Source organism: Schistocerca serialis, chromosome 2, assembly GCF_023864345.2.
Source record: "Schistocerca serialis cubense isolate TAMUIC-IGC-003099 chromosome 2, iqSchSeri2.2, whole genome shotgun sequence".
Taxonomy (NCBI): Eukaryota; Metazoa; Arthropoda; class Insecta; order Orthoptera; family Acrididae; genus Schistocerca; species Schistocerca serialis.
The window spans coordinates 340,363,186-340,389,989 of record NC_064639.1 but is presented as its reverse complement, the minus strand read 5'-3'; the positions used below and the strand labels follow the sequence as shown (position 1 = coordinate 340,389,989).

The following is a 26,804-nucleotide window of genomic DNA, read 5'->3' as shown; positions in this document are numbered from 1 at the left end:
GTATAGTGGGCATGCGGGAGGCCGGGTGGACGCACCGCCGAATTGCTCAACACGTGGGGCGTGAGGTCTCCACAGTACATCGATGTTGTCGCCAGTGGTCGGCGGAAGGTGCACGTGCCCGTCGACCTGGGACCAGACCGCAGCGACCCACGGATGCACGCCAAGACCGTAGGATCCTACGCAGTGCCGTAGGGGACCGCACCGCAACTTCCCAGCAAATTAGGGACACTGTTGCTCCTGGGGTATCGGCGAGGACCATTCGCAACCGTCTCCATGAAGCTGGGCTACGGTCCCGCACACCGTTAGGCCGTCTTCCGCTCACGCCCCAACATCGTGCAGCCCGCCTCCAGTGGTGTCGCGACAGGCGTGAATGGAGGGACGAATGGAGACGTGTCGTCTTCAGCGATGAGAGTCGCTTCTGCCTTGGTCCCAATGATGGTCGTATGCGTGTTTGGCGCCGTGCAGGTGAGCGCCACAATCAGGACTGCATACGACCAAGGCACACAGGGCCAACACCCGGCATCATGGTGTGGGGAGCGATCTCCTACACTGGCCGTACACCACTGGTGATCGTCGAGGGGACACTGAATAGTGCACGGTACATCCAAACCGTCATCGAACCCATCGTTCTACCATTCCTAGACCGGGAAGGGAACTTGCTGTTCCAACAGGACAATGCACGTCCGCATGTATCCCGTGCCACCCAACGTGCTCTAGAAGGTGTAAGTCAACTACCCTGGCCAGCAAGATCTCCGGATCTGTCCCCCATTGAGCATGTTTGGGACTGGATGAAGCGTCGTCTCACGCGGTCTGCACGTCCAGCACGAACGCTGGTCCAACTGAGGCGCCAGGTGGAAATGGCATGGCAAGCCGTTCCACAGGACTACATCCAGCATCTCTACGATCGTCTCCATGGGAGAATAGCAGCCTGCATTGCTGCGAAAGGTGGATATACACTGTACTAGTGCCGACATTGTGCATGCTCTGTTGCCTGTGTCTATGTGCCTGTGGTTCTGTCAGTGTGATCATGTGATGTATCTGACCCCAGGAATGTGTCAATAAAGTTTCCCCTTCCTGGGACAATGAATTCACGGTGTTCTTATTTCAATTTCCAGGAGTGTAGAAATGAAAGTATCTTTAAAAAATAATTATTGTTTTTCAGTATGGTTAAACATCAACTCAGCATGGTTAAACATCATTCGAGTAATACTACCTCGAAAAATAGGAGCTCGTTCTTCAATTTCTTTTTTTATGTCCTAGGTAGAGTGAATGAAACGAATATAACAGCAATTATGTTCCATTCCTATTGCATTGATGTCTTGTAGGTGACAAACCTAAGCCCAAGTTACCTCTGTTATTTAACACGTTCGCCAGGAAAATTTTACTCTAAATACAATGAAGGTAGTCGTTAATAATATTTTACTGCGCTGACTACTTAACATGTAACACTGCCTTACGCAGCGCTCCTCTTTTCGAATTCTGTCGAGAGCTCATCGTTCTCATAGAATGACAAACCTCGCATGAGATACACGCAACTGCTCTGCCGTAAAATCTTGCAAGAACCATAGAACTTTCTTGTGCTTAGTTGCTGTTCTTTGTATACCCCGCTTCATCTATGGCTATAAACAGACGTTAATTTAATTCTTCTTCGGACTTGAACATACGTCTTGTGAAAGGATTTATTTCAATAAAAGCGCTGTTGTAGGTATTACTTACCGCTTTGGAAATTTCAATTTCATGGCCCAGGACGACAAAAGTATCAAGAATTTCATAAAGATTTTTTTGTGCTTCGAACATGATATTATTTCATATCCGATTTACAGCTGCACGTCGATTGTATGTCCATTTACAAGTAATTTTTTATCCTCTTTCATATGAAAGCCATTAATGCGTTGCCACAGATGGTGTAAAACAGCTGAATGACATCACTGAAGGAAACGAGATGTAGTGGAAAACTTTGTTGAACAAGCGAAGTGTCGTATAACTCTCAAAGTAGTGTGCTGTATAGACCGACAAGAGAACGGTAAAAAAAGAAGGCAGTGTATGAACGTGACTGAGATTAAGTACGCTTTACTGTATGTAATCATTTCTTTCAATAAAAACGAAAAGTTTCATTCTGTCTTATTAAGTGAAAGACAACGAAATATTTCACTTAACCGGTTGTGTTTTGATTTATTGGCAGGTGATCGTAAACTGTACATGCTACGTAAATGTAAACATTATTTGTATTTAACGCCGATCCGACAAAGGATTCTTTATGGACGCAACATTCAATTTATAGTGGCTGGAAACATACAAAGAACCGCCGAATGTCATGGTGTTTAGTGTGCTGTGTTTTGTTATAGCTTTTCCCGAACTATTTACCTTTTGGAGTTCTCAAGAAATTACTCTTTTCTTATTTTAACGATGCGTTGCATGCCATTTACGGTTGTTGAGCACGCTGGGAAACTTCTAGGTAAACTTTCATTATATTTACTAGGGCTGCTGAAATTATTCGATTGTAAATATGACTAAAAATTCTGAAGGAACCTCAATGTTCTACGAAACATATTTGGGGATGCACTGTTGGATCATCGAGCAAATTTATAGACTGTACGGAACAACGGTCTTTGGACCCGACGTCTCAATCATTATATTATGTTACTAGTTATTCAGCAGTGAATGTAGTATCTCGTCTTCCGAAAAGGATGAGACTTTGATAGTTTTGTGTCTGTCTTTTTGTGGCCAGCTGTCTTCCTCTGAGCTGTTGAGGACACTGACTGCCCCTCAAGTGAATCTCCGCTTTAAAGAGAGTTCATTAATTCTGTCTCGGAACCAGGCGTATAAAATCATGCAAAGACACAATAACTGTTATTCTGAGAAGGATACAAATGATGGGAGATGTTCCGCATGATACGCTAATGGTGGCGCGCCTAGTCGGACGCTATCTGATCCCAGAGTGTCAACTCCCAATACTTAAAGGTCTTCAGACGCTCGTTCATAGCGGAACTGCGGTCCACGCCCGTCTTTAAGATCTTACTGATACTGCATTCGGAACCTCCGTCCTCTTAAGATTTAACCTGCGGGATGACGTCACAGCGAATGAATTTCAATAGTTCATTAGTGCACGCTACGAGAAATTGTTTGATCACGCAGTTTCAAATCAGCGACGGAGTTATTTTTCAGTGCACTGTGATTCTGTTTATCACACACACAATTAATGTCTGCGATGGGCTTGATACTTCGTGGTAGAAGCCATTCCATCTTAGAAAATATATAATAGTAGTGTTCGCTTCCTGCACAAAGTCTGTTTTCGATCGAAAATCGATTCGTTTCACACACACACACACACACACACACACACACACACACACACACACACACAAACATACAAAATAAGCATAAAATTTCACCTGCCAGTAAGCTGCCATCCTCATATTTCATAGACTCCTGAATTTTTATCTCACTGTAGTAGCTTCCAGTTAAAGTGATTTCCACAAAGCAACATCTCACAGGGAAATTCAGTATTCCGACATTATTGAATTCTACACTAATTAACGCTTCTATTTTTCCACGAAGTCAGAACTTCCTACTATGTAAATAACTGTACCTCCTTGTTATATTCTCAGTTAAAAGAAAACATTCTTTGGGCAGTTCAAAAGAATTTTTTGTTGTTTTCACTAATGTACTAGACTATCTTTTTTTAAGCTCTAAGAACATGTAGAAAGTAGTGTAAGACACAATATTATACAAAATACCATTATTGCATGATCCTAAAATATTCTTAAATCACCGAAAACTGAGCAATATGTACGACAGAATTATCGCCGTCGACTTAGTAACGAACGGCGCTCAAATTAAGTTTTACGGTAATTTAGATGTTTCAACTGTACTCGCAGCTCAGGGTAAGACTTTTCAAGTAATACGAAAGCTGTGTGGTTCTTGTTAATTGATATTTCCAGTCGTTTGATGTACAGAATTTTAAAAAATCAGTATGCGTTTCTTTCTCACTAAAAGTTTCCCCGGTAAATATCGATTTCTGCATGTGTTGTACTTTTCCTAATAAAGTTTATTTGCATCAAACATGCTTTTCAACAGTTCAAAAAAATGGCTCTTAGCACTATGGACTTAACATCTGAGGTCATCAGTCTCCTAGAACTTAGAACTACTTAAACCTAACTAACCTAAGGACATCACACACATCCATGCCCGAGGCAGGATTCGAACCTGCGACCGTAGCGGTCGTGCGGTTCCAGACTGAAGCGCCTAGAACCGCTTGGCGACACCGGCCGGCTTCAACAGTTCAGTGTGCTACAGGATGAGCTGAAATTTTTATCAATCTGATTTAATGTTCGAAGCATATGACTTTTTTTCGAAAGGTGAATGTACTGTGTGAATAGTGTATGGTGAACATTTGTGATACATCATAAACAGACTAAGATACTGGAAAAATATTTTTGGTAGGTGATAAAAACCAAATAGAGCGAATATTTTCCATCTCAGTAACGGTCCGATCTGCCCAGATACAGGAGCATTTATTTTTCTCGAAATAAAATCGTGGTACTCTAACTTTTTCCGAAGAGAAATGCAGACATATGATGCGTCACAGACTAAGCATTAGAGCTTGTACGATCATGCCAGAATTTCCGTATTCTAAAATTATTCATGTTGGAGAAACCGGGAAGGAGCTTTTTCGTTTAGAGTCCACATATTCCTAACAGTGTGTCCTAGAATCGGGATCTGACTGTTTATTGTTGCAGAATGTTCATTTACAGATTATGAGTGGCTATAAGAAATGAGAACAGTATCTATAAACACGGCGGCCTGAGATGCTGCAAAAATTAAACTGTGGGCACTAATGGAAAATAGAGAACTTGACAGACACCTGACACGTGCACTTTCAGAGACTTTTCAGCTAACAATGGAGTAAGGTAGCGTTACACTGAATTTGCTTACACTTCTTAATAGTTACATGGCTGCCCCACTGAAGGAGTGTAAGAAAAAAAAAAACAACAAACATTCTATGGTTTTTTTTCTGTCGTATAGAGGACTACAGTTTTACATATCAGCAATATGTTTATGAATGAATATTTACAAATATGAATTTACAAACTCCACCTAATCCGCCCAGGTAACCAAACATTCGCCATTATCCCGCAGAGGCTTATTTGCGGATCCAAGTTTAATGGAAAGTTTTTGCTTCTAAGATAGGAGGAAGAACAGCTTCGGTCGTAAATTTTTAATCTGTTTATCGATTCAGCTACTGTGGAGCTATTTTCTGTGCCACATGAATAAAAGAACATAATGAGAATCAGACATTACCAGATCACAAATACAGCACCTTGTAAACCATGAATTTACGTGCCATATTCAAGTCATGGTGACTCATCGTAAATAATATTGCACGTGGTTACCACATTGCCATTACAGACAACAAACAGTCAAACTGAGCTTGCTGCGTATATTTCCATGCCGCTAACCTCTGCGTATATTTACATGCCGCTAACCTCAATATGTGACATCAGTAGTAACTAGCGATCTCTTTTTATTGTCATTTGTACACTATTTAAAAAAAATGTCGCAAATAAAACTACAGTGGCATCCTTAAATACTAAAATACATTCAGTAATCATGTAAAACCAGGAGGAAGAATCCACATACAGGTAGCATAAACTGATATACTATTATCATTTGTTTCTGTGTGAAACCTAAAATCTATGCTAATATTAAAACAAGATACGCTTTATACATATCGCACACTGACTGCATAATTATCTCTTCCAACTTAGCTTACATTACTAAAAGTAACGTATGTGGTTGAAAGTATGAACCAGTGTGACAAGCTCAAGGAATTACAACGTAAAAACCGACTTATAAAATCTTATAACTGTTTATTACAGAAACATATGTGACATAGTTTCGTGTTCATAATAAAACAAATATATGCACTATTAGTGGCTTCTGGAAAATTAGCTTGGTTCGTGAGCTATGAATTTTGTTCTGAATGAGCCATAGCGCAGAACTACATATAGCCATAGGTTTTACGTGTCCTTTACACCTCTGGAAACCCTTTATTTTTATTAGTTAGTTGGCTTTGGGAAAGCTCTTAAAATTGGGTGATTCTCATTGCTACCTACTCATTGAGCAAAGTGGCATGGTGTGAACTCTGATGATAAAATATCTCCGTTTCCCCAAGGAGATCCCAGAATCTACCATTATCCCCTTTTTGTTCCTTTACTTACAGGGTTTTGCGTGTTCCTCTTTTGACCTCTTAAAGTCCTTTATTTTTCTTAGTTAGGTGGCTTTCGGTAAACTCCCAAAATTGGACGCTTCTCATTGTTACCTGTTCATTGATCAAGATGGCATGGTGTCATCGCTTTTGACAAAATATCTCCATTTCCCTCAGGAGACCCCAAAATCTACCCTTATCCCCTTTTCGCTTCTTTTTTTATATAATTTCGTCCGTGTCATTCCCCGCTATGAATTATGATACACCCTATACTAGGAAAATAACAGTGGTCCTAACATTGATCTTTGAGGGACACCCGGTGTTATGTCTCCCCATAGCTCTTTCGTCCCTTCATCACACACTTATTGCGCCTTCTTAGAAGTGAAACAAGCCGAAGCTGAGTCATAACAAAGAACAAAATCAATATTTTCTCGTCATGAGTAGTTTTGAGGAGGTAGGATTTTGTACTAAGTAGGCAACTGCACTGGATTCAATTTCGTGACGAAGGGCTGTTGTCTGGATTTCAGGCCAGGGCCGCGTGAACCAGCTCGGAGGGGTGTTCATCAATGGGCGGCCGCTGCCCAACCACATTCGGCTGAAGATCGTCGAGATGGCGGCGGCCGGCGTGCGGCCGTGCGTCATCTCCCGCCAGCTGCGCGTGTCGCACGGCTGCGTCTCCAAGATCCTCAACCGCTACCAGGAGACCGGCTCCATACGGCCCGGTGTCATCGGCGGCTCTAAGCCGCGCGTAGCCACGCCCGAGGTGGAGGCGCGCATCGACGACTACAAGAAGGCCAACCCGGGCATCTTCAGCTGGGAGATCCGCGACCGCCTCATCAAGGTAGGCGACCCACAGGTACGGCTGCAGTGCCCTCACATCGCAAATTCTCTGTTCTGTGTGTCTTCAGCACTTTACGAGCCTGCTTAAGCTCGAAGCGAATTTTTACGCTAGTAACTACAGTTCCTGCTTTCATGATGAATTAAATCTTGTGGAAGAGTACTTGTTAGTCACAATTGTCTTGACCGCATTTACTGGTTTCGAATTTTGTGAGTCATCATTAGAACCAACATCTTGTTGTGAAGGTAACAGGTCAAGTAACCATCTAGTGCTCATCGTGGTCACTAAAGGGGCATTTCGTATTTTTAATGCAAAATTAATTTGGTGCACGATTTATTAAATTTGGTTGACTGGAAGTATAGTTAATTTAATTAGATGCATATGACATGTTTCGGATTTCAAAAACTGTTGATCAGTTAAAAATTAGTATTCGAGAACCATAAGGTCTGAAAGGCTGTAGTTTGATTTAAATTCCAGTGAGAAACCATGCGAAGGAGTTGGTAGGTCTGTAATAACAGTTCTGATTGTTGTTTACGTTGTGTGCGTGATGTTCTTGGTCTAAGGTATGTAAGCACTTTATTCTTCTTGCTGTTGTTTTATTGTACTATTGATCTAGTGTATTAACTGCTCTATTTGATAATGAGGGTAGAAAAAAATGTTGGAGTAATTGGGAAACCAAGGAAAACGGTACTGCAAAACTTATACTGGTGTGTCAGAGATCGCGAGTGAGGTTAGGAATAAAACTTCAACCAGTACTTCAGCTCCAACCTCTACTATACCTTCAAGAACCTCCTCTAAAAAGGAACTTGCGAAATGTGATAAACTGGATTCAAATAAGTGAAATCGGAATGACAAAGAATTAACATCAATAGAGATTTCAGTATTGTCGGTTCAGCGTTCAGTGACTTTACAAATTTTAATTAGTGTACAGGAAAAAAAAACTAAGTGCAGATGCCTCTCAAACATATGGGTTATTTGGTAGCGTGACAAGTATTGACAAGATTCTAGAGGTAGAAATTTTATGCAGACACTGCTGTGGATGCAGTATTGCTACCTCAAATCCAGACAACAAGACACAGCATGAACCAAAGTGCACCAAGGAGTATCAGGCCCTAGTGAAGAAATGTACCCTCAGATGTAAACAATATTCATCGCTCTGTATAAAAACGAGGGGTTCGCCATATGCAATTTAGCTCATTCAGATCTGTTGTTGAAAGCAGACACAAGGCAACAGGACACCATAAAAGCTGGATTGTGTCAACCACGTACACAAGAGAATGGACACACGACTACGATGGAATTTTCAGCAAATGATACGTTTTCTCCGAAACAATAGAAGATATAAAATTTTTTACAGTTATCGTATACTACCCTTATATTAATATCATGATAGAGATAGTTTATATATTTGCAGTAAAATGGACAAAAATTTAGGGAAATCTGCAATATAGAATACAGCGGAAAAATTCTATCCTAATCCCTAGGATATATACTTGAATCAAACTAGAGGAGTAAGTACAGGAAGCACGCATAAGTAACCTGCAAAAGTTTCATTGAACTGCATGAATAAGTTCTCGAGAAAATGGGTCATGGACTTAATAAATTGAATATTAGCAGAATAAGCCACTCATACTCCCCTTAAACTGTCTGGTTAATTTCAAGTGACCACGATGGGTACTAGATGCCTATTTGACATGCTACTTTCGTAACAAGACACTGGTGTTGATGATGACTCTTAAAGAGTCAAAATAAATAGACTGTCAAGTCCGCCAAATGCGATCCAGACAGTTTTAAATAAAGAAGTCTTTTTCCAAAATAGATCACGAGCTCCGATTTAAAATTTCAAATTTCATTAATTTCTGGAAGTATTTTATAAAGAGCACTCCTTAACACGTGTACCAAGAATTTAGTATGAAGCGCAGTACTAGTAACAACAACATACATAACGTTGTTCTCGTGTTGAAACCATTATTTCAGGAGATATTACTATCACAAATTGTTAAAAAGTTCATTTTCTTGAAGCGAAAATGTATTCAGAGCAGACGCTTTTTATGTTAGAGCTACAGTTTAAAAATCAGTGAACTGTATTGTGATCCATTTTGCAAAATAGGATTTTTGGGCGTTCAGCTGTATTTATTAGAAATACATGTTTTTCTTCATTCCTGCTGTTTACACATAAAATATGTTAACGATTTCAGAGCTGTGTAAGTCAGTACGGATTTCCAGAAAATGAGCTATATAATTCCGAAATCGATAACATATTGTACGTAAATAAACAGCAAAAATAAATTCAGCTGTCTGGAAGAAGTCAAACACAAATAACCAAGAAATTGTACATGGCAACCGTCTCGAGGACCAATATATCTTGTTTCCGACACCTGGTTTGTTGTTTGTCTTGTGTGAGAAAAAGCCTTCTCTTAGTGGAAACAGTGCAAAGTAACTACTGGTGTAGATAAGCCAGATACAGAGCCGGTTCAAGATCATTCTTCCATACAAGCGTCTTATCATTGGCCATTCCCTTCCCCTCACACCCCTGTTTTCCGTCGTACGCTTTCACCCGGATCAGTTTTTGCTACAAATTGTGATAAACACAGCATACTAAACTTTCACATGGACACCTCTGGCGGCTCTCTCAGCTTGGCGCCCTAAGCGGCTGTTCCTAATTATTTTGTTCAGAAATCCACATTTGTGAACTATAACTGCATATACACTATAAGCAGACATGAGCCACGAGTAACTAACTTAGCGTTTCCCAACTCATTAGTGTGTGGCCAATATATGTCAGGTGTGTCGCGAGATATAATGCCTTGAAATCTTCCAATAAAATACACAGAACACAAAAAATTATCGCCAAATCGTTTGCGGAAACAGCCCAACCTGCAAGAAATTACACATAAAATGCATTTGCTTTATATGATTGCATTTTTACATCTAGGAGAAAAAAATCACGTGTAGGAGTGTCTCGTAACTTTGAAATGTGCCCCAAAGGAATGATGTTCACTAATGTTGAGCAAACTAGTAGGTAGCGCTACACTAACAAGCCAGAATGAAACAAAATACCATTAGAAAAACTTTGAGAAGGCTTTTTGCCACAATCTACACAACATTATAAACGTTTTTAATCTTGTACGAGGCGCATTTAAGTTATAACTCAGTCTATTTTTTTTTCTCTGGACTGGAAATAGAAACATGCGGTTTGTTTTAAAATTCATGTACTCTTGTTGTGAATGTATGACAGTGATGGCAGCACTGTAAGACGCAGAGAACTCTTTTGTTGATACTTAAAATGGCGACATTTTCATTTCAAGAACACCGTGTGATTATTCGTTTTCTCAATTTATGTGGTGTGACACAGACTGAAATGCATCGCCAGGTAAGTGAAACATGTGGCGATGGTGTCATGGGTGTGTGTAAAACTTGCCTTCGTGGGTGCGACACTTCAAAGAAGGCAAGGCAGAACGTAGTGTAACAACATAACAATCTGGGCCTCGCACTAGCCGGTCTTGTGACATGAGCGGTTGAGTGGAGTAAACTATTTTCGAGGATCGCCGAATGACTCTGGAATACACTGCCTCCAAAGTTGGCGTTTCCGTGGTATCTATGAACACAAGCCTGCATGAAGAGCTGCAAATGCAAGACGTGTCCCCCCAGGGTGGGTGCTACAAAGGCTTACGCATGACCACGAGGCTGTATGGCATGTGGGCAGGCACTTTTAATGTGTGATGACGGCGTGAATGGAACTTTCTAGTACACTCCTGGAAATGGAAAAAAGAACACACTGACACCGGTGTGTCAGACCCACCATACTTGCTCCGGACACTGCGAGAGGGCTGTACAAGCAATGATCACACGCACGGCACAGCGGACACACCAGGAACCGCGGTGTTGGCCGTCGAATGGCGCTAGCTGCGCAGCATTTGTGCACCGCCGCCGTCAGTGTCAGCCAGTTTGCCGTGGCATACGGAGCTCCATCGCAGTCTTTAACACTGGTAGCATGCCGCGACGCGGGGACGTGAACCGTATGTGCAGTTGACGGACTTTGAGCGAGGGCGTATAGTGGGCATGCGGGAGGCCGGGTGGACGTACCGCCGAATTGCTCAACACGTGGGGCGTGAGGTCTCCACAGTACATCGATGTTGTCGCCAGTGGTCGGCGGAAGGTGCACGTGCCCGTCGACCTGGGACCGGACCGCAGCGACGCACGGATGCACGCCAAGACCGTAGGATCCTACGCAGTGCCGTAGGGGACCGCACCGCCACTTCCCAGCAAATTAGGGACACTGTTGCTCCTGGGGTATCGGCGAGGACCATTCGCAACCGTCTCCATGAAGCTGGGCTACGGTCCCGCACACCGTTAGGCCGTCTTCCGCTCACGCCCCAACATCGTGCAGCCCGCCTCCAGTGGTGTCGCGACAGGCGTGAATGGAGGGACGAATGGAGACGTGTCGTCTTCAGCGATGAGAGTCGCTTCTGCCTTGGTGCCAATGATGGTCGTATGCGTGTTTGGCGCCGTGCAGGTGAGCGCCACAATCAGGACTGCATACGACCGAGGCACACAGGGCCGACACCCGGCATCATGGTGTGGGGAGCGATCTCCTACACTGGCCGGACACCACTGGTGATCGTCGAGGGGACACTGAATAGTGCACGGTACATCCAAACCGTCATCAAACCCATCGTTCTACCATTCCTAGACCGGCAAGGGAACTTGCTGTTCCAACAGGACAATGCACGTCCGCATGTATCCCGTGCCACCCAACGTGCTCTAGAAGGTGTAAGTCAACTACCCTGGCCAGCAAGATCTCCGGATCTGTCCCCCATTGAGCATGTTTGGGACTGGATGAAGCGTCGTCTCACGCGGTCTGCACGTCCAGCACGAACGCTGGTCCAACTGAGGCGCCAGGTGGAAATGGCATGGCAAGCCGTTCCACAGGACTACATCCAGCATCTGTACGATCGTCTCCATGGGAGAATAGCAGCCTGCATTGCTGCGAAAGGTGGATATACACTGTACTAGTGCCGACATTGTGCATGCTCTGTTGCCTGTGTCTATGTGCCTGTGGTTCTGTCAGTGCGATCATGTGATGTATCTGACCCCAGGAATGTGTCAATAAAGTTTCCCCTTCCTGCGACAATGAATTCACGGTGTTCTTATTTCAATTTCCAGGAGTGTATTAACCGATTGTGAAAATCGATGAGACCTGGATGCTGTGTTTCAATCTGGAAACGAAGTGCCAGTAAATTCAATGGAATAAAGTCTCAAAAACAGCATTCACTCTCGCCACTGCCGCGGGAATTCTGTGTACCCTGCAGTGCTACCACCCCTGTCTGTTTCCAGCCCTGAGAAAAAACTCGAATATGTTACAACTTGAATTCACCTCGTATTTGTGAATTAGAAGTCATAAGTTTTCTACTAGTAGTTTCAGCCATCGGTTTTAACAGTCAGAACGCATGTGTATACACCCTGAGTGTCTCTGAGGGCATGTTCAGTTGATTTATGAACCAACATATTCAATATTCAAGTCCATACAACTGTGTTGAGTAGTTTGATTTGCAATTTAGTTTACTAGTATGTTACTCTCCCCTTGTTTGTTTATTTTTTTAAAAAATGCCAATTCTCCGATGACTACTTGGCTGTTAATAGAAACCAGTAATTATTCGATTTGTGTGGTCTGATAATAGAATAAAAAACTGGCAAAGTGCTAGCAGGACTCGCGCTCTGAATGTTTTGTACAAACTCAGTTATTTATAGGTACAGATAGTTCATTCATCCTGGGAACAGAGAATCCCGGCGGTTTTTGCGTGTTATCGATAGCGATACAGCCAAGATATCGCTCGAGGGAATTATAAGTATCGAGTTTGCGAGGTAAGAAGTGTGTGACATAAATGGCCGTACCTTTCGATCGCATAGACATAGAAGCATATTTTTGCACCGCCAAGGGGGCGTAGACGTTAGTATGTGACATACAAGGTGTTCGGAAATTCCCGTTACAAAAAAAAAAAAAAAAAAAAAAAAAATTGGTTCAAATGGCTCTGAGCACTATGGGACTTAACATCTACGGTCATCAGTCCTCTAGAACTTAGAACTACTTAAACCTAACTAACCCATGGACATCACACAACACCCAGCCATCACGAGGCAGAGAAAATCCCTGACCCCGCCGGGAATCGAACCCGGGAACCCGGGCGTGGGAACCGAGAATGCTACCGCACGACCACGAGATGCGGGCTGCCGCTACAACCTTAGAGGACTTGCGGAAGGGAGTGAGTACATAATAATTTTAATAGGAACTCATGTCCGGAATCATACAGTTTCCGTTCTACGACGGTTTCATTTCAGATGTGTAACGCGCCCACGTCTGCTGATCGAAAGAGAAAAGTCTCAGGGTTGCTTGTCCTCGTATGCAATAGGATAGACAGAATGATTTATACTACTCCTTGTGGGGTCGTATGCAAAGTTTAATGTAGGAAACTCCTGTAGAGACAGAGGAAGATCTCCTAGCACGAGTTATGGCCGCTACGCCAGGCACCACGTGGGATGGAGAGAGTGTACCAGAACATGCTTCGTAGGTACAGTGTCTGTAGCAACGTTAGTGGTTGCCATATCGAGCCGCTGTTGTAATTGCATCAGTACTGTTCTGTACGTACAGTATGCTTGGTTCTGTTTTATTTTAGAATAATATGAATACGCAATATTTGAGTGTTGTTATGAGGGGCGTTTGAAAAGTCCATGCAAAGACCAAGAGGTGGCACCACTGGCGCGTATCGAGGTCGTGTTTAGTTAGTAGCATCTTTGGACAGAACGCACACCACATTTCAGCCATATTGGTCTATTATTTGTGTTTGGCATTCATGTGAATCAAAGAAGTCGAGTGATTGTCAAAAAATGGACAAAGAAGAATTTCGTGTGGTGATTAAACATTACTTTATGAAAAGCAAAACGCCTCAGGACGCTAAAGAGAAGCTTGATAATCATTACGGTGACTGCACCTTCGATTAGAACAGTCTATATGTGGTTTCAAAATTTTCGGAGTGGCCATATGGGCACAAGTGATGCTGAACGTTCTGGTCGCCCTGCGGAGGTTACGACTCCAGAAATCATTGATAAAAGACATGATATGGTGATGGATGACAGAAGAGTTACGGTGCGTGAGATTGCTAGTGCTGTGGACATCTCGAATGAACGGGTACATAACATTTTGCATAAACATTTGGACATGAGAAAGCTATCCGAAAGATGGGTTCCGCTATTGCTCACGCTTGACCAAAAACGGAATCGTGTGAAGTGTCCCAAGGATGGTTTGTAGCTGTTCAGGAAGAGTCCGCAGGACTCGTTTCGTCACTGTGGATGAAAAGCATGGATACATTACTTCACTCCTGAGACCAAACGACAATCTAAACAGTGGGTTACGAAGGGAGAATCTGCACCAAAAATGGCGAAGACCAGTCCTTCGGCCGGAAAAAATTATGGCGACTGTCTTTTGGGATTCGCAATGGATAATCCTCATCGAATATCTGGAAAATGGTAAAACTATTACAGGTGCATATTATTCATCGTTATTGGACCGTTGCCGGCCTGTGTGGCCGTGCGGTTTTGGCGCTTCAGTCTGGAACCGCGTGACCGCTACGGTCGCGGGTTCGAATCCTGCCTCGGGCATGGATGTGTGTGATGTCCTTAGGTTAGTTAGGTTTAAGTAGTTCTAAGGTCTAGGGGACTGATGACCTCAGATGTTAAGTCCCATAGTGCTCAGAGCCATTTGAACATTTTTTATTGGACCGTTTGAAAACCTAGTTGCAAGAAAAACGCTGGCGATTGGTCGACAATGCACCAGCACGTACCTCAGCAGTTGTGGTCGCAAAATTAATGGAAATAGGATTCCAACTCGTTACACATCCCCCCTACTCTTCAGACTTGGCTCCCTCGGACTACTAATTGTTCCCCAATTTGAAGAAATGGCTGGTGGATTTTATTCAAACGACGAGGTGCTTGCAGCAATTAATAGCTATTTTGCAGACTTGAACAATTCCTGTTATTCGGAAGGGATCAACAAAGTAGAACAGTGTTGGACGAAGTGTATAAAAGGAGACTATGTCGAAAAACAAAAAAAAGGTTTACCCCAAACACGTAAGTAGTTTTTCTTTTTGCACGGACTTTTCAAACGCCCCTTGTACAAACAAATGCGCGGAAGTGATAAATGGATGTTTCGTTATGTGGAGCGTCACACCTAATTCAGAAGTGGATGAGTTAAACATCTGAATTGAATCCGTCGTAGAATGTTAAAGGTACGTCCCCGGATGTGGGTTCCTGTTTGAAATGTTCTGGACCCACTCCCTTCTACAAGTCTTAGACGTTTGTATCGGGAATTTCCAACACTTTATACATTTCAACATGATACGTCACAGAGAAAGGGGTTGTGAGAGTCAGGCAGACAGACAGGCGAACAACAAAGTGATCCTGTAAAGGTTCCGTTTTTATCGATAGAGATAAGGAGGCCTAAATAGTGTTTTTTAATTTGTTTTTGCGACAATTACAAAGGCCTAGTGTGGGTGTGCATAGCTGTTGACGTGTGTACCAGTGAAAACAGATGAGCAGCTTGAGTGAAGTGTGATAGTGGATTGACATATCAAAAAATATATGCCAATACCGACAGGGAACAAGACATCTTGTGTGTGTGTGTGTGTGTGTGTGTGTGTGTGTGTGTGAGAGAGAGAGAGAGAGAGAGAGAGAGATTGAGAGAGAGAGAGAGATTGAGAGAGAGATTTTGCTGTGGCGTGTTGTCAGGCAGATCGTTGCTCGCGTTGTGTCTTTGTGTGGCGAGTGCTTGTAACGCGGGCGCCTGTTCCCGTGCTTGTGCCGCAGGACGGCGTGTGCGACAAGAACAGCGTGCCCTCCGTGTCGTCCATCAGCCGGCTGCTGCGCGGCGGCCGCCGCGACGACGCCGACCTCCGCAAGAACCACTCCATAGACGGCATCCTCGGTGAGTACCAGCAGCGCTGCCCGCCCGCTTAGCCGTGCGGTCTAACGCACTGTGGATGGTTTTTAGGCGGTTTTCCATCTGCCTCGGCGAATGCTGGCTGGTTCCCCTTATTCCGCCTAAGTTACACTATGTCGACGACTGCTACGCAAACACTTTCTCCACGTACGCGTACACCACTATTACTCTGCCACGCAAACATTGGCTGGGGTTACACTCGTCTGGTGTGACACGTTCCAGGGGGTCCACTGGGGGCCGAACCGCACAATAAACCCGGGTTCGGTGTAGGGCGGCGGTGGGGTGAGTGGACTGCTGTAGCCTGTTATGGGGTTGTCAACCACTGAGGGCTACGGCGGGGACGAAGCCTCTCCGTCGTTTCTAGGTCCCCAGTTCCATACAATACAATACAGTACCAGCAGTGCTCCGCGCGACGCCTACGAGAAAGACAGGCCGCGGAGCGCACGTCATGTAGGTAGGCCAAGCTCACTAGCTCGCTCAACTCAGCAGGCAAACTGCGTTTTTACGCCTGTTAACTCTTAACTGCGTGTGTTTGTACAAACGAGAATTGCATCTTCTACTGCCGGCCGCTGTGGCCGGGTGGTTCTAGGCGCTTCAGTCCGGAACCGCTCTGCTGCTACGGTCGCAGATTCGAATCCTGCCTCGGGCATGGATGTGTGTGATATCCTTAGGTTTAAGTAGTTCTAAGTTTAGGGGACTGATGACCTCAGATGTTAAGTCCCATAGTGCTCAGAGCCATTTTTTGTGCATTTCTACTGGAATCCACTATTATGGAATCATACTGGTATCAATGATGATAACTGACAACCTCAGCTGCCGACAGGTGTTGTTGTTATACCTCGATGTGGACAGCTGAAAATGTGTGCCTCGTCCGGGACTCGAACCCGGGATCTCCTGCTTACATGGCAGACGCTCTATCCATCTGAGCCACCGAGGACACAGATGAATAGCGCGACTGCAGGGACTTATCCCTTGCACGCATCCCGTGAGACTCACATTCCCAACTGTCCACAATTCTACATATGTATTGTACCTTATAGACATTTGCCCACCCACTCATTACTCGCGCACGCTTTGACGATTCCCGTAAGAGTTTGGGCAACCTGTGCGCATTCGCACAGACGAAGGTCAATGGCTGGCTAGCCTTTAACTATATATACGAAGACAGTAACTAGTTCTCGAAAGAACAGTTACTGTTGATGACCGTGCAGCTTTTCCCAGGAATAAATGATGACTAACTGTTCTTTCGAGAACTAGTTACTGTCTTCGTATATATAGTTAAAGGCTAGCCAGCCATTGACCTTCGTCTGTGCGAATGCGCACAGGTTGCCCAAACTCTTACGGGAATCGTCAAGTAGCTGAGGTTGTCAGTTAGTCATCATTTATTCCTGGGAAAAGCTGCACGGTCATCAACAGTAACTGTTCTTTCGAGAACTAGTTACTGTGTTCGTATATATACTGGTATCAGTCCCGTAATGATAGAAAGTCCATAGGCCTACTAATAATTTGTTAGGGCTGTACTGCTGAACAAACAAATTGAAATCATGCCAAAGTGATTATCACTTGCATAAGGCACGACATCTTGCATGAAATGAGGACTGTTACGCAGAAGAGACTAAGTGCTATAAACAAGCCGTTATAACACTTATGTCAAGAATTGATCTTAAATTTTGCTCTACGACTAGTAATAAGTGGGACTTCATAATAGCAGGTTCCAGTAGAAGATGCAATTCTCGTTAGCGCGTACACACCCAGTTGCAAGTTAACCTGTTTAGAAACGCATTTTGTCAGCTGATTCGAGCGAGCTCAGGTCTTCCTTCGTTCGTGACGTACGCGCCGTGGCCTGTCTTTCTCGTGGGCCTCGCTGATAACGTCATGCCTGTCGCTCTCCCCGGCGCGGCGGTGGCAGCAAGTAGCCAAGTAGCGGCTCCTCTGACATGGATCTGATAGTGCTTCCTATCACATCAACGTAACGTCTCACTTCATGGCACACATATACGAAAAATCTCCTTGTCTGTTCCCAATTGATTCTTGCAAACGTTACAGATAAATCCCCTTCCTATCGTTTTACGTAATGTCGTTACCTATACCCGCAAGAACAAACGACGTAAGGCTTACTAAGTGATAAACAAACGTGTCCTTGATGTACGAAAAAAAAAGAAAGTGATACCATCTGGCGTATTGCTGCGGTATTATTTGAAAACACATTGCCTTCCAAAAAAGTAAAACACCGACAAGCCAGGGTCGGATGACGATGAAACTCCGTACATGTACACGCTATTGATTGGTATGTAAATGATCAGAGTTGCATTTCTCTGTATAATGTAGAACGGCCACTAGAGTGCGTTAGTGTTGCACGTGTTTAGTGTTGTTACCGGGCCTCTTCGAGTGTACGCTGAAGTGACAGGAGTCATGGGATGACGACAGGCACATTTACAGATGGCGGTGGTATCGCGTACACAACGTATAGAGGGGCAGTGCATCGGCGGAGCTGTCATTAGTAAGTAGGTGATTCATGTGCAGGGGTGTTCGCACGACGGGAATTAACAGACTTTGAATGCGGAATGTTAGTCGGAGTTAGACGCGAGAATACCGAATTTCACGCACTACCTCACAGCACGGACAAAACAGTGGCCTATAGACTTCACTTAACGACCGGGAGCAGCTACGTTTGCGTAGAGTTGTCATTGCTAACAGACAAGCAACACTGCGTGAAAGAACTGCAGAAATCAATGTGGGACGTGCGACGAATGTATCTGTTAGGACAGAGCGGTGACATTTGCGGTTAATGGAATATGACAGGCCGGCCGCGGTGGCCGAGCGGTTCTAGGCACTACAGCGTGGAACCGCGCGACCGCCTCGGGCATGGATGTGTCTGATGTCCTTAGGTCAGTCATGTTTAAGTAGTTCTAAGTTCTAGGCGACTGATGACCTCAGAAGTTAAGTCTCATAGTGCTCAGAGCCATTTGAATACGGCAGTACACAACCGAAGCGAGTGTCTTTGCTAACAGCACGACATCACGTACATTGCCTTTCCTAGCCTTGTGACCGTATCGTTTGAACCCTAGAAGACTGGGAAGCCGTGGCCTGGACAGATGAGTTACGATTTCAGTTGGTAGGAGATGATCGTAGGGTTAGAGCGTGACGCAGACCCCACGAAGCCATGGACCCAGTTTGTCAACAAGGCACTTTGCGAGCTGGTGGTGGTGCCATAGTGGTGTGGACTGTGTTTACATGGAATGAAGTGGCTCCTCTGGTCCAAGTGATCTATCGGTGTCTGGTATTGGTTATGTTCGGCTGCTTGGAGACCATTTGCAGCCATTCATGAACTTCATGTTCCCAAACAACGGTAGAATTTTTATCAGTGCGGCTTGTCACCGGGCGACAACTGTTCGTGCCGGGCTTGAAGAACATTCTGGACAGTTCGAGCGAATGATTTGTTCACACAGATCGCCCGACACGGATACCATCGAACATTTATGGGACATTATCGAGAAGTCAGTTTGTGGACTGAGCACTTCATCAGCAATTATGAACGGTTTTAGAGGCAGTATGGCTCAGTATTTCTGCTGGGGACTTCCAGCGACATGTTGACTCGATGACAGGTCGAGCTACTGCACTACACCAGACAGGAGGAGGTCAGACGTGATATTGGGATGTATCCCATCACTTCCGTCACCTCACTGCACGTAGCTGCATCGAGAGCGTTTCCGTTGCGTATTATGGTTCGCTCACAACTGTCTGTGAGAGAGCCAGCTGGCAGTGCGCACGGCGCGTACAGAACGCCGCCAGCTGTGCAGCGGTGCAGCGGCGGCGCGCGGGCGTCACGTCCCGATATTCAATCGGTGATGAGGCGGCGGCGACGGGGGGCGGCGCGGGGCGGCGCTGCGTGACGCCGGCCTGTGTGGTCCGGCCGGCCGCTAATTGTGATTAACAACTGGCCGGCCGGCCAGGCCTCGCCGGGCGTCACAGCCGACACCCCGCCGGCCATTACTCAGCCGCCGCCTGTCAGCCTGATAAGTGAGCCGCCGCCGGCCCTGGCGATGGCGCTCGCGCAACGCCCGCCTCCGCCATTTTTTCACCTGTTGGCAGTTAGGTTTATGACGGAGACTTGGGGAACAGGCGGGATGAAATACACGCCTGCCACTGGAATACTCGTAGCGCTGACAGGAATGAGATCGTCTGTCTCTTCGCTAAACTCGAATTACAGGCCTATATTGGGATTCACACACTGTAACGAAGACGGAATACAACAAACTTCAAACTGCCGTGAAGTGTAAGTACTCAGTGGCAGGTCGTCGCAAAAGTTTACCAATGTACTGTAATGTGGTGCCCTAAAACCATTTGACTTGAACGTGTAGTTCAAAACGGTTCAAATGGCTCAGAGCACTATGGGACTTAACAGCTGTGGTCATGAGTCCCCTAGAACTTAGAACTACTTAAACCTAACTAACCTAAGGACATCACACACATCCATGCCCGAGGCAGGATTCGAACCTGCGACCGTAGCAGTCGCGCGGTTCCGGACTGCGCGTCTAGAACCGCGAGACCACCGCGGCCGGCGAAAGTGTAGTAAATGGAAATGACGTGTCAGTAGGGCTTCCCGTCGGGTAGACAGTTCGCCTGGAGAAAGTCTTTCGAGTTGACGCCACTTCGGCGACTTGCGAGTCGATGGGGATGAAATGATGATGATAAGGACAACACCCAGTCCCTGAGCGAAGAAAATCTCCGACCTAGTCGGGAATCGAACCCGGGCCGTTAGGTATGACATTCCGTCGCGCCTACCACTCAGCTGCCAGGGGCGGACGCAAGTGTGGTAATGGTAACTAAACTGAAGATATTAATTTTACTTGTTAGCGGTGAATATTAATAGAACCGACAATCACCAGGGACGAATTTCCGAGTGGGAATGGAGGAAAAAAGGTCCTATGAACCTGTGTCCGGAAATGCTTCTTTGTCACGGTAGATGGCGCTGACAAATGACTGTTCCTCTGACCACGTGCCGTGTGCCCCTTGTGTGTTTCAGGCTGTTTCATAGACGCAGCGTACTGTAAACAGCAGAATGGTCCGGTATGCATGTCCATAACAGCCCAGTAAGGGATGAGGAGGTTCTGCGCAGAATCAGAGAGGAAAGGAGTATGTGGAAAACACTGACAATAGAAGGGGCCGGCCGGAGTGGCGGAGCGGTTCTAGGCGCTACAGTCTGGGACCGCGTGACCGCTACGGTCGCAGGTTCGAATCCTGCCTCGGGCATGGATCTGTGTGATGTTCTTAGGTTAGTTAGGTTTAAGTAGTTCTAAGTTCTAGGGGACTGATGACCTTAGAAGTTAAGTCCCATAGTGCTCAGAGACATTTTTAACTAGAAGGGACAGGATGATAGAACATCTGTTAAGACATCAGGGAGTGACTGTCCGCCCCGATAGCTGAGTGGTGCCGGCACGGTAGCTCAGCGTGTTCGGTCAGAGGACTGCTTACCCTCTGTAATAAAGAAACTGAGTAAAGGAATCAACGATCAACTTGAACGGATGTCTTGTGACGTCCGCCCAAACCAAATGTAACGAACAATACCGAAAAAAAAAGCGGTCAGTGTGACGGATTGCCGTCCTACAGGCCCGGGTTCGATTCCCGGCTTGGTCGGAGATATTCTCCGCTCAGGGACTGGGTGTTGCGTTGTCCTCATCATCATTTCATCCCCATCCGGCGCGCAGGTCGCCCAATGTGGCATCGAAATTAATCAACACCTGCACCAAGGCGGCCGGATCTACCCCGCAAAGGGGCCTCTCGGCCAATGACGGCAAACGCTCATTTCCAGGGAGTGACTTCCATGGTCCTATTCTGAAAGCCTGCCTTTACTATTGCTTCTTTAAAAAGTGTACTGTTTCTTATTGTGTCCATGTCGGCTCCCACATTTTTGATATCTCCTTCCACTTCCCTCAGCCATATGATCCTGGATTTGTAATTGTTTAGTAAAGCTTTGTGTAGATGTTTTATTCACGCAACATAGATATTCATAGAATTTTAATCTCCTCCTTCTCACTACGTCCAGTAACTTGGCAACTTTCGGATAAAGTTCTGTATTAGATGTTAATTGGTAGTTTAATTCACTGCTGCTTTTGGGTCCTAGTATGTTCTTAGGATTCTTCTTTCAACTTTTCCTAATTTTTTGAGCTCTTTCTTCATAGGCAGCCTTAGAGTTTTCACTGCATGAGGTATTTCTGGTCTGACCACCGTTTCATTGTTTCAGTTTTCTGTTCCATGTAATAACGTACCCGTATCCAAGTTCCGTTCGATTAGGTGCCCAGCCGGATTAGAGACGTTGATGCTGCTCTCAGGTGCAGGAGCTCCGAGCGCATAATTCCACACCTTATATAACAACAAATCACACAAAAATTTAAAAGTATATTCTTCTTCCTGTTATATAGTAGAGGCACAATAGTTAAAATTTCGTTAATGGTATTTTTATCCTCCCTGGCGTAATTTTAGTGAGTGCTTCGTAATGGCTACCGATGTTTCGCCTACACTCCAGAAGGATAAGCTGAAAGAATTATCCTTCAGCATCGAAACCACCAGACATGGAGCGGTCGGTCATTTCATTTGACCGCTGACTAGTTGACGGAACGGTCACTTCCTTCTTAAGCATCATCTGAAGTTACAACGGAACACTGACACCTACCTTCCGTCTCGTACATTTCTTACCTTTCTCTTGTTGAAAAGCAGAATACGGTACGAATAACATGATTGGATTTATCGTACACGAGGTTTCCGATTGATAATAACAATTTACGCTTAGCTTTCTTCAGTAAAATAAAACTTCACAGAATAATAGATGCCGATTTTTGACGGAGCTATCTGATAAGCAGTTTAATTAAACCTTAATCATTTAGTGTCACAGTCATCTGAAGCTGAATCGCGACCGATCCGTACAATCATTCATTGTGACAGCTCGCAAGTGACTCTACTATCTGACATCTGTTACTGTCCTTGCTAAACACAGGACTTAACCCACACGTTGTTGTGGCCGGAGATGAAGTTTTATTCTAACAACTCGCTGGCGCTATGGCCTGCTAGGATCGTGGAATTGTGGATTTGATCACTCCTTGACAGTGTAAAATGACGAAGATACGCTCAAACAAAGAGAGGATAGCACTAATTAAATAGAGAGTGCAAAAAGAAAAGCTCGCGATAAAAAGAGTCCAATGCAGTTTGCAGCTTATTGCCACATCACCCAAAGCTTGCTACAAAATAATACTTTCTTCCTCTGAAGCTAATATGGACATAGCGGCATCATCTTTTATCTCTGCTGCCCGCAGTTTCGTAAATTGCGTGTCCGTGATGATATTGTACCAATTAAATATATCTGTGGTACATAGTAATCCTGAAATCGTAGTTAATGTCACTTCGAGTTTTAAAGCCTGATAGGTGATAGAGCGGTTGGTCCAAATTTGTCGCAACGAAATAAAGTATTATTTAATACCAGATTTTGGTGGTTTATAAACGTGTTTGCATCTACATCTACATAAATACTCCGCAAGCTACCTGATGGTGTGTGACGGAGGGAAGTGCTTCTGTTACTGCTATCTGTCCCGTCCCCCATTCCGCTGCGCCTGGGAAGAATTATTGTCAGTAAATTAGTTCGAATTTGTCGGATTTTCTCGTTTTGGTCACCTCTCGAGGCGTATTTGACAAGGAGTAATTTATTGGCGAATTTTTCCGGATTGTATTCTCTTGGAGTTTAACTTTTGCGTGATGCACAACGTCTCTCTTGTAACGCCTGCCACTAGAATTTGTTGAGTCTCTCTGCATCGCTATCGCGCAGACTTAACGATCATGTGACGAAACGCGCCGCTCTTCGTTGGACCTTGTCACAACAAAGAATTACGTGGATCATCTGTGTGTGAGAGGTACAAATAAATTGATGCTGACCTTCTTTTATATGTAAAAAAGAGAGCGGTTCTTTCGATAGCTTTGTGTCTGTAGCCCCGAGTTTGAAAATCAAACATAGATTAATGCTGACAAAAAGCCTTAGTTGCAGCATAGTTTTATTGGGAGAAAAAGAAGAAAGAAGCACAGATTCAGTCATTTCAAGAACAACGCTTGTTTTCTATATTTACCAAATTAATGACGCCATTTTACATGACATATCGAGAGCTTCTGTTTCTGTCTCTTGAGGTTTCTTGCTGTCAGGGATGAGGACACCACAGTTTGGGTACAGTCTAGACCAGAAACAACTGAGATCTGCGCGAGACACACTTTAAGTAGACAGACAGGAAAATTGTTTTCGGCGTTCAACTCAAAACTCTGAAGAATATTAAACATTTGCATGAAGTAGTGGAAGACAATTTTGAACTATTCATTTCGGGCACAGCATTCTATGTAAATGACTCAATCGTGGAAAAAGTGGAATCATTTGAAATGTTACACTGTAGAATATTTTTAAAAATAAAATAAAATGATGGTATACGAAAAGAAGCTGAGACTGATACACTGTGAAAAGAAGCGAAACAAAATAGAAAAGTAAAAGAAATTTTACCACAGTTTTGAACATGGCTGTCTCTCAGCAACCGAAGATAAGTTTCAACGGAGAAATACTGCAGCCAGCCGGTTGCAAATAATTTTTAATACACTGATTTAGGTTTCGACACCTGTAAGGATGTCTTCAGCAGAATGAAGTTTTAACAACCCTAAATTTTATGGAGTTGAAATTTCGTTTTGATGAAGACATCTTTAGAGGTATCGAAACATAGGTCTATGTATAAAAAATTATTTGCATGCGACTGGCTGTGGTATTTCGCCGTTGAAAAATCTTATCACATTATTCTGGTTTATATTTGCACTTAGGGCTATCAGGTCTATCAAGAAAAACGAAGTTTCATCTAAATCGAAAAAATTAGTGGCAGTGGAGGAGCAGTTAATGCAGATATGTATTCTTTCTTTCCTCTGCGAAATTTAGTATACAAAGTTTCACACAAAAGTAGCGAGAGTGGTGGTGCTAATTTCTTCGAATTATTGCGATTAGCTTGAATTTCAATGCACGTAAGTCTGTGTTCGTTTGTTGTATTGCTCAACGCTTCTTGCCCATGGCCTCTTAGATGACCGATTTTGGCGAAATTTTTCTCAACGTAAGGTAGTCAGAAACAGCTTATACGTGATGACATTACTTTATTCGGGCATTGTCATTTATATCCTTCTAGACCTGATGTACTGAAGTATCGATTTACTGAGCTCTCGAGAGATTATAATATGCAAAGATATTGTTAAAAACATTTGGCAGGGTAAATACGAGGTTTTGGAACTTTCATAGTGGCAACTATTTATTTACCGCTTATACAAAATAATAGGCCTACGCGTCTCAAAGTTTTACTGTCCTTCAGAGTAGTCACCATCGCTATGTGTAACCCGTTGCCAGTGTTGCAAGTCGTTGGAAACCCTTAGCAACTCCAGTTGTGTTGAGTCTTCGTGTGGATCGGTGTATTGCCCCACGAACCTCTGTAACAGTTCTGAAGCGAGTGCCGTGAAGTGCTTCCTCCAAATTAGGAAATTGGTTGAAATATCAAAAGACTAGGTCTTGGAGTGTGATGGGTGATAGAGCACTTCCTAGAGCCATCGATCAAACAAATCGGTCACAACTTCCATTACATGGTCCCGAGCATTGCCCTGGGAAATGATGAGAGGATCCTGCAAAAAATGTCGCCGCTTCTTTCTCTAAGCTGGTTGCAGGCTGTGTTCCGTAAATGAACAGCTTAGAGAACAACGCGGCGCAACTTCCTGCAAGATTCGCCCACCATTTCGCAGGGCAGTGCTCTAGCGCATGTAGCGCAAGTTGTGGCTGATTTGTTCGATCAGTGGCGCTGGGAAGTGCTGTACTGCCCAACACACCCCCCAGACTTAAGCCCTTGTGACTTCAACTTGATTCCTAAATTGAAAGGAGCACTTTTTGGCATTCAGAACTGTTACAGAGGTTCGCCTGGCAGTAAACCACTCCACTGTATCAACACAACTGACTCTGGTAAAGGTATCCTACGACTTCGGCGTCGCTTGCACTGGGCTATTCGCACTGTTGGTGACTACTTCGATGGACAGTAAAATTTGAAATATATATATATATATATATATATATATATATATATATATATATATATAAATTGAAATAAGAACACCGTGAATTCATTGTCCCAGGAAGGGGAAACTTTATTGACACATTCCTGGGATCAGATCACTCCCCACACCATGATGCCGGGTGTTGGCCCTGTGTGCCTCGGTCGTATGCAGTCCTGATTGTGGCGCTCACCTGCACGGAGCCAAACACGCATACGACCATCATTGGCACCAAGGCAGAAGCGACTCTCATCGCTGAAGACGACACGTCTCCATTCGTCCCTCCATTCACGCCTGTCGCGACACCACTGGAGGCGGGCTGCACGATGTTGGGGCGTGAGCGGAAGACGGCCTAACGGTGTGCGGGACCGTAGCCCAGCTTCATGGAGACGGTTGCGAATGGTCCTCGCCGATACCCCAGGAGTAACAGTGTCCCTAATTTGCTGGGAAGTGGCGGTGCGGTTCCCTACGGCACTGCGTAGGATCCTACGGTCTTGGCGTGCATCCGTGCGTCGCTGCGGTCCGGTCCCAGGTCGACGGGCACGTGCACCTTCCGCCGACCACTGGCGACAACATCGATGTACTGTGGAGACCTCACGCCCCACGTGTTGAGCAATTCGGCGGTACGTCCACCCGTCCTCCCTCATGCCCACTATACGCCCTCGCTCAAA

The 26,804-nt window shown here is 44.7% G+C and overlaps 1 protein-coding gene across 1 annotated transcript in view; it reads left to right on the top strand.

Annotated features, from left to right (window-relative positions):
- Positions 1-26,804, top strand: part of LOC126455964 (protein gooseberry-like) — a 257,113-nt gene that overhangs the window by 131,648 nt on the left and 98,661 nt on the right. The window contains exons 2-3 of the mRNA XM_050091721.1: positions 6,736-7,049; positions 15,906-16,023. Coding sequence (XP_049947678.1) covers positions 6,736-7,049; positions 15,906-16,023 — 432 coding nt within the window. The remainder of the gene's footprint in view (positions 1-6,735; positions 7,050-15,905; positions 16,024-26,804) is intronic.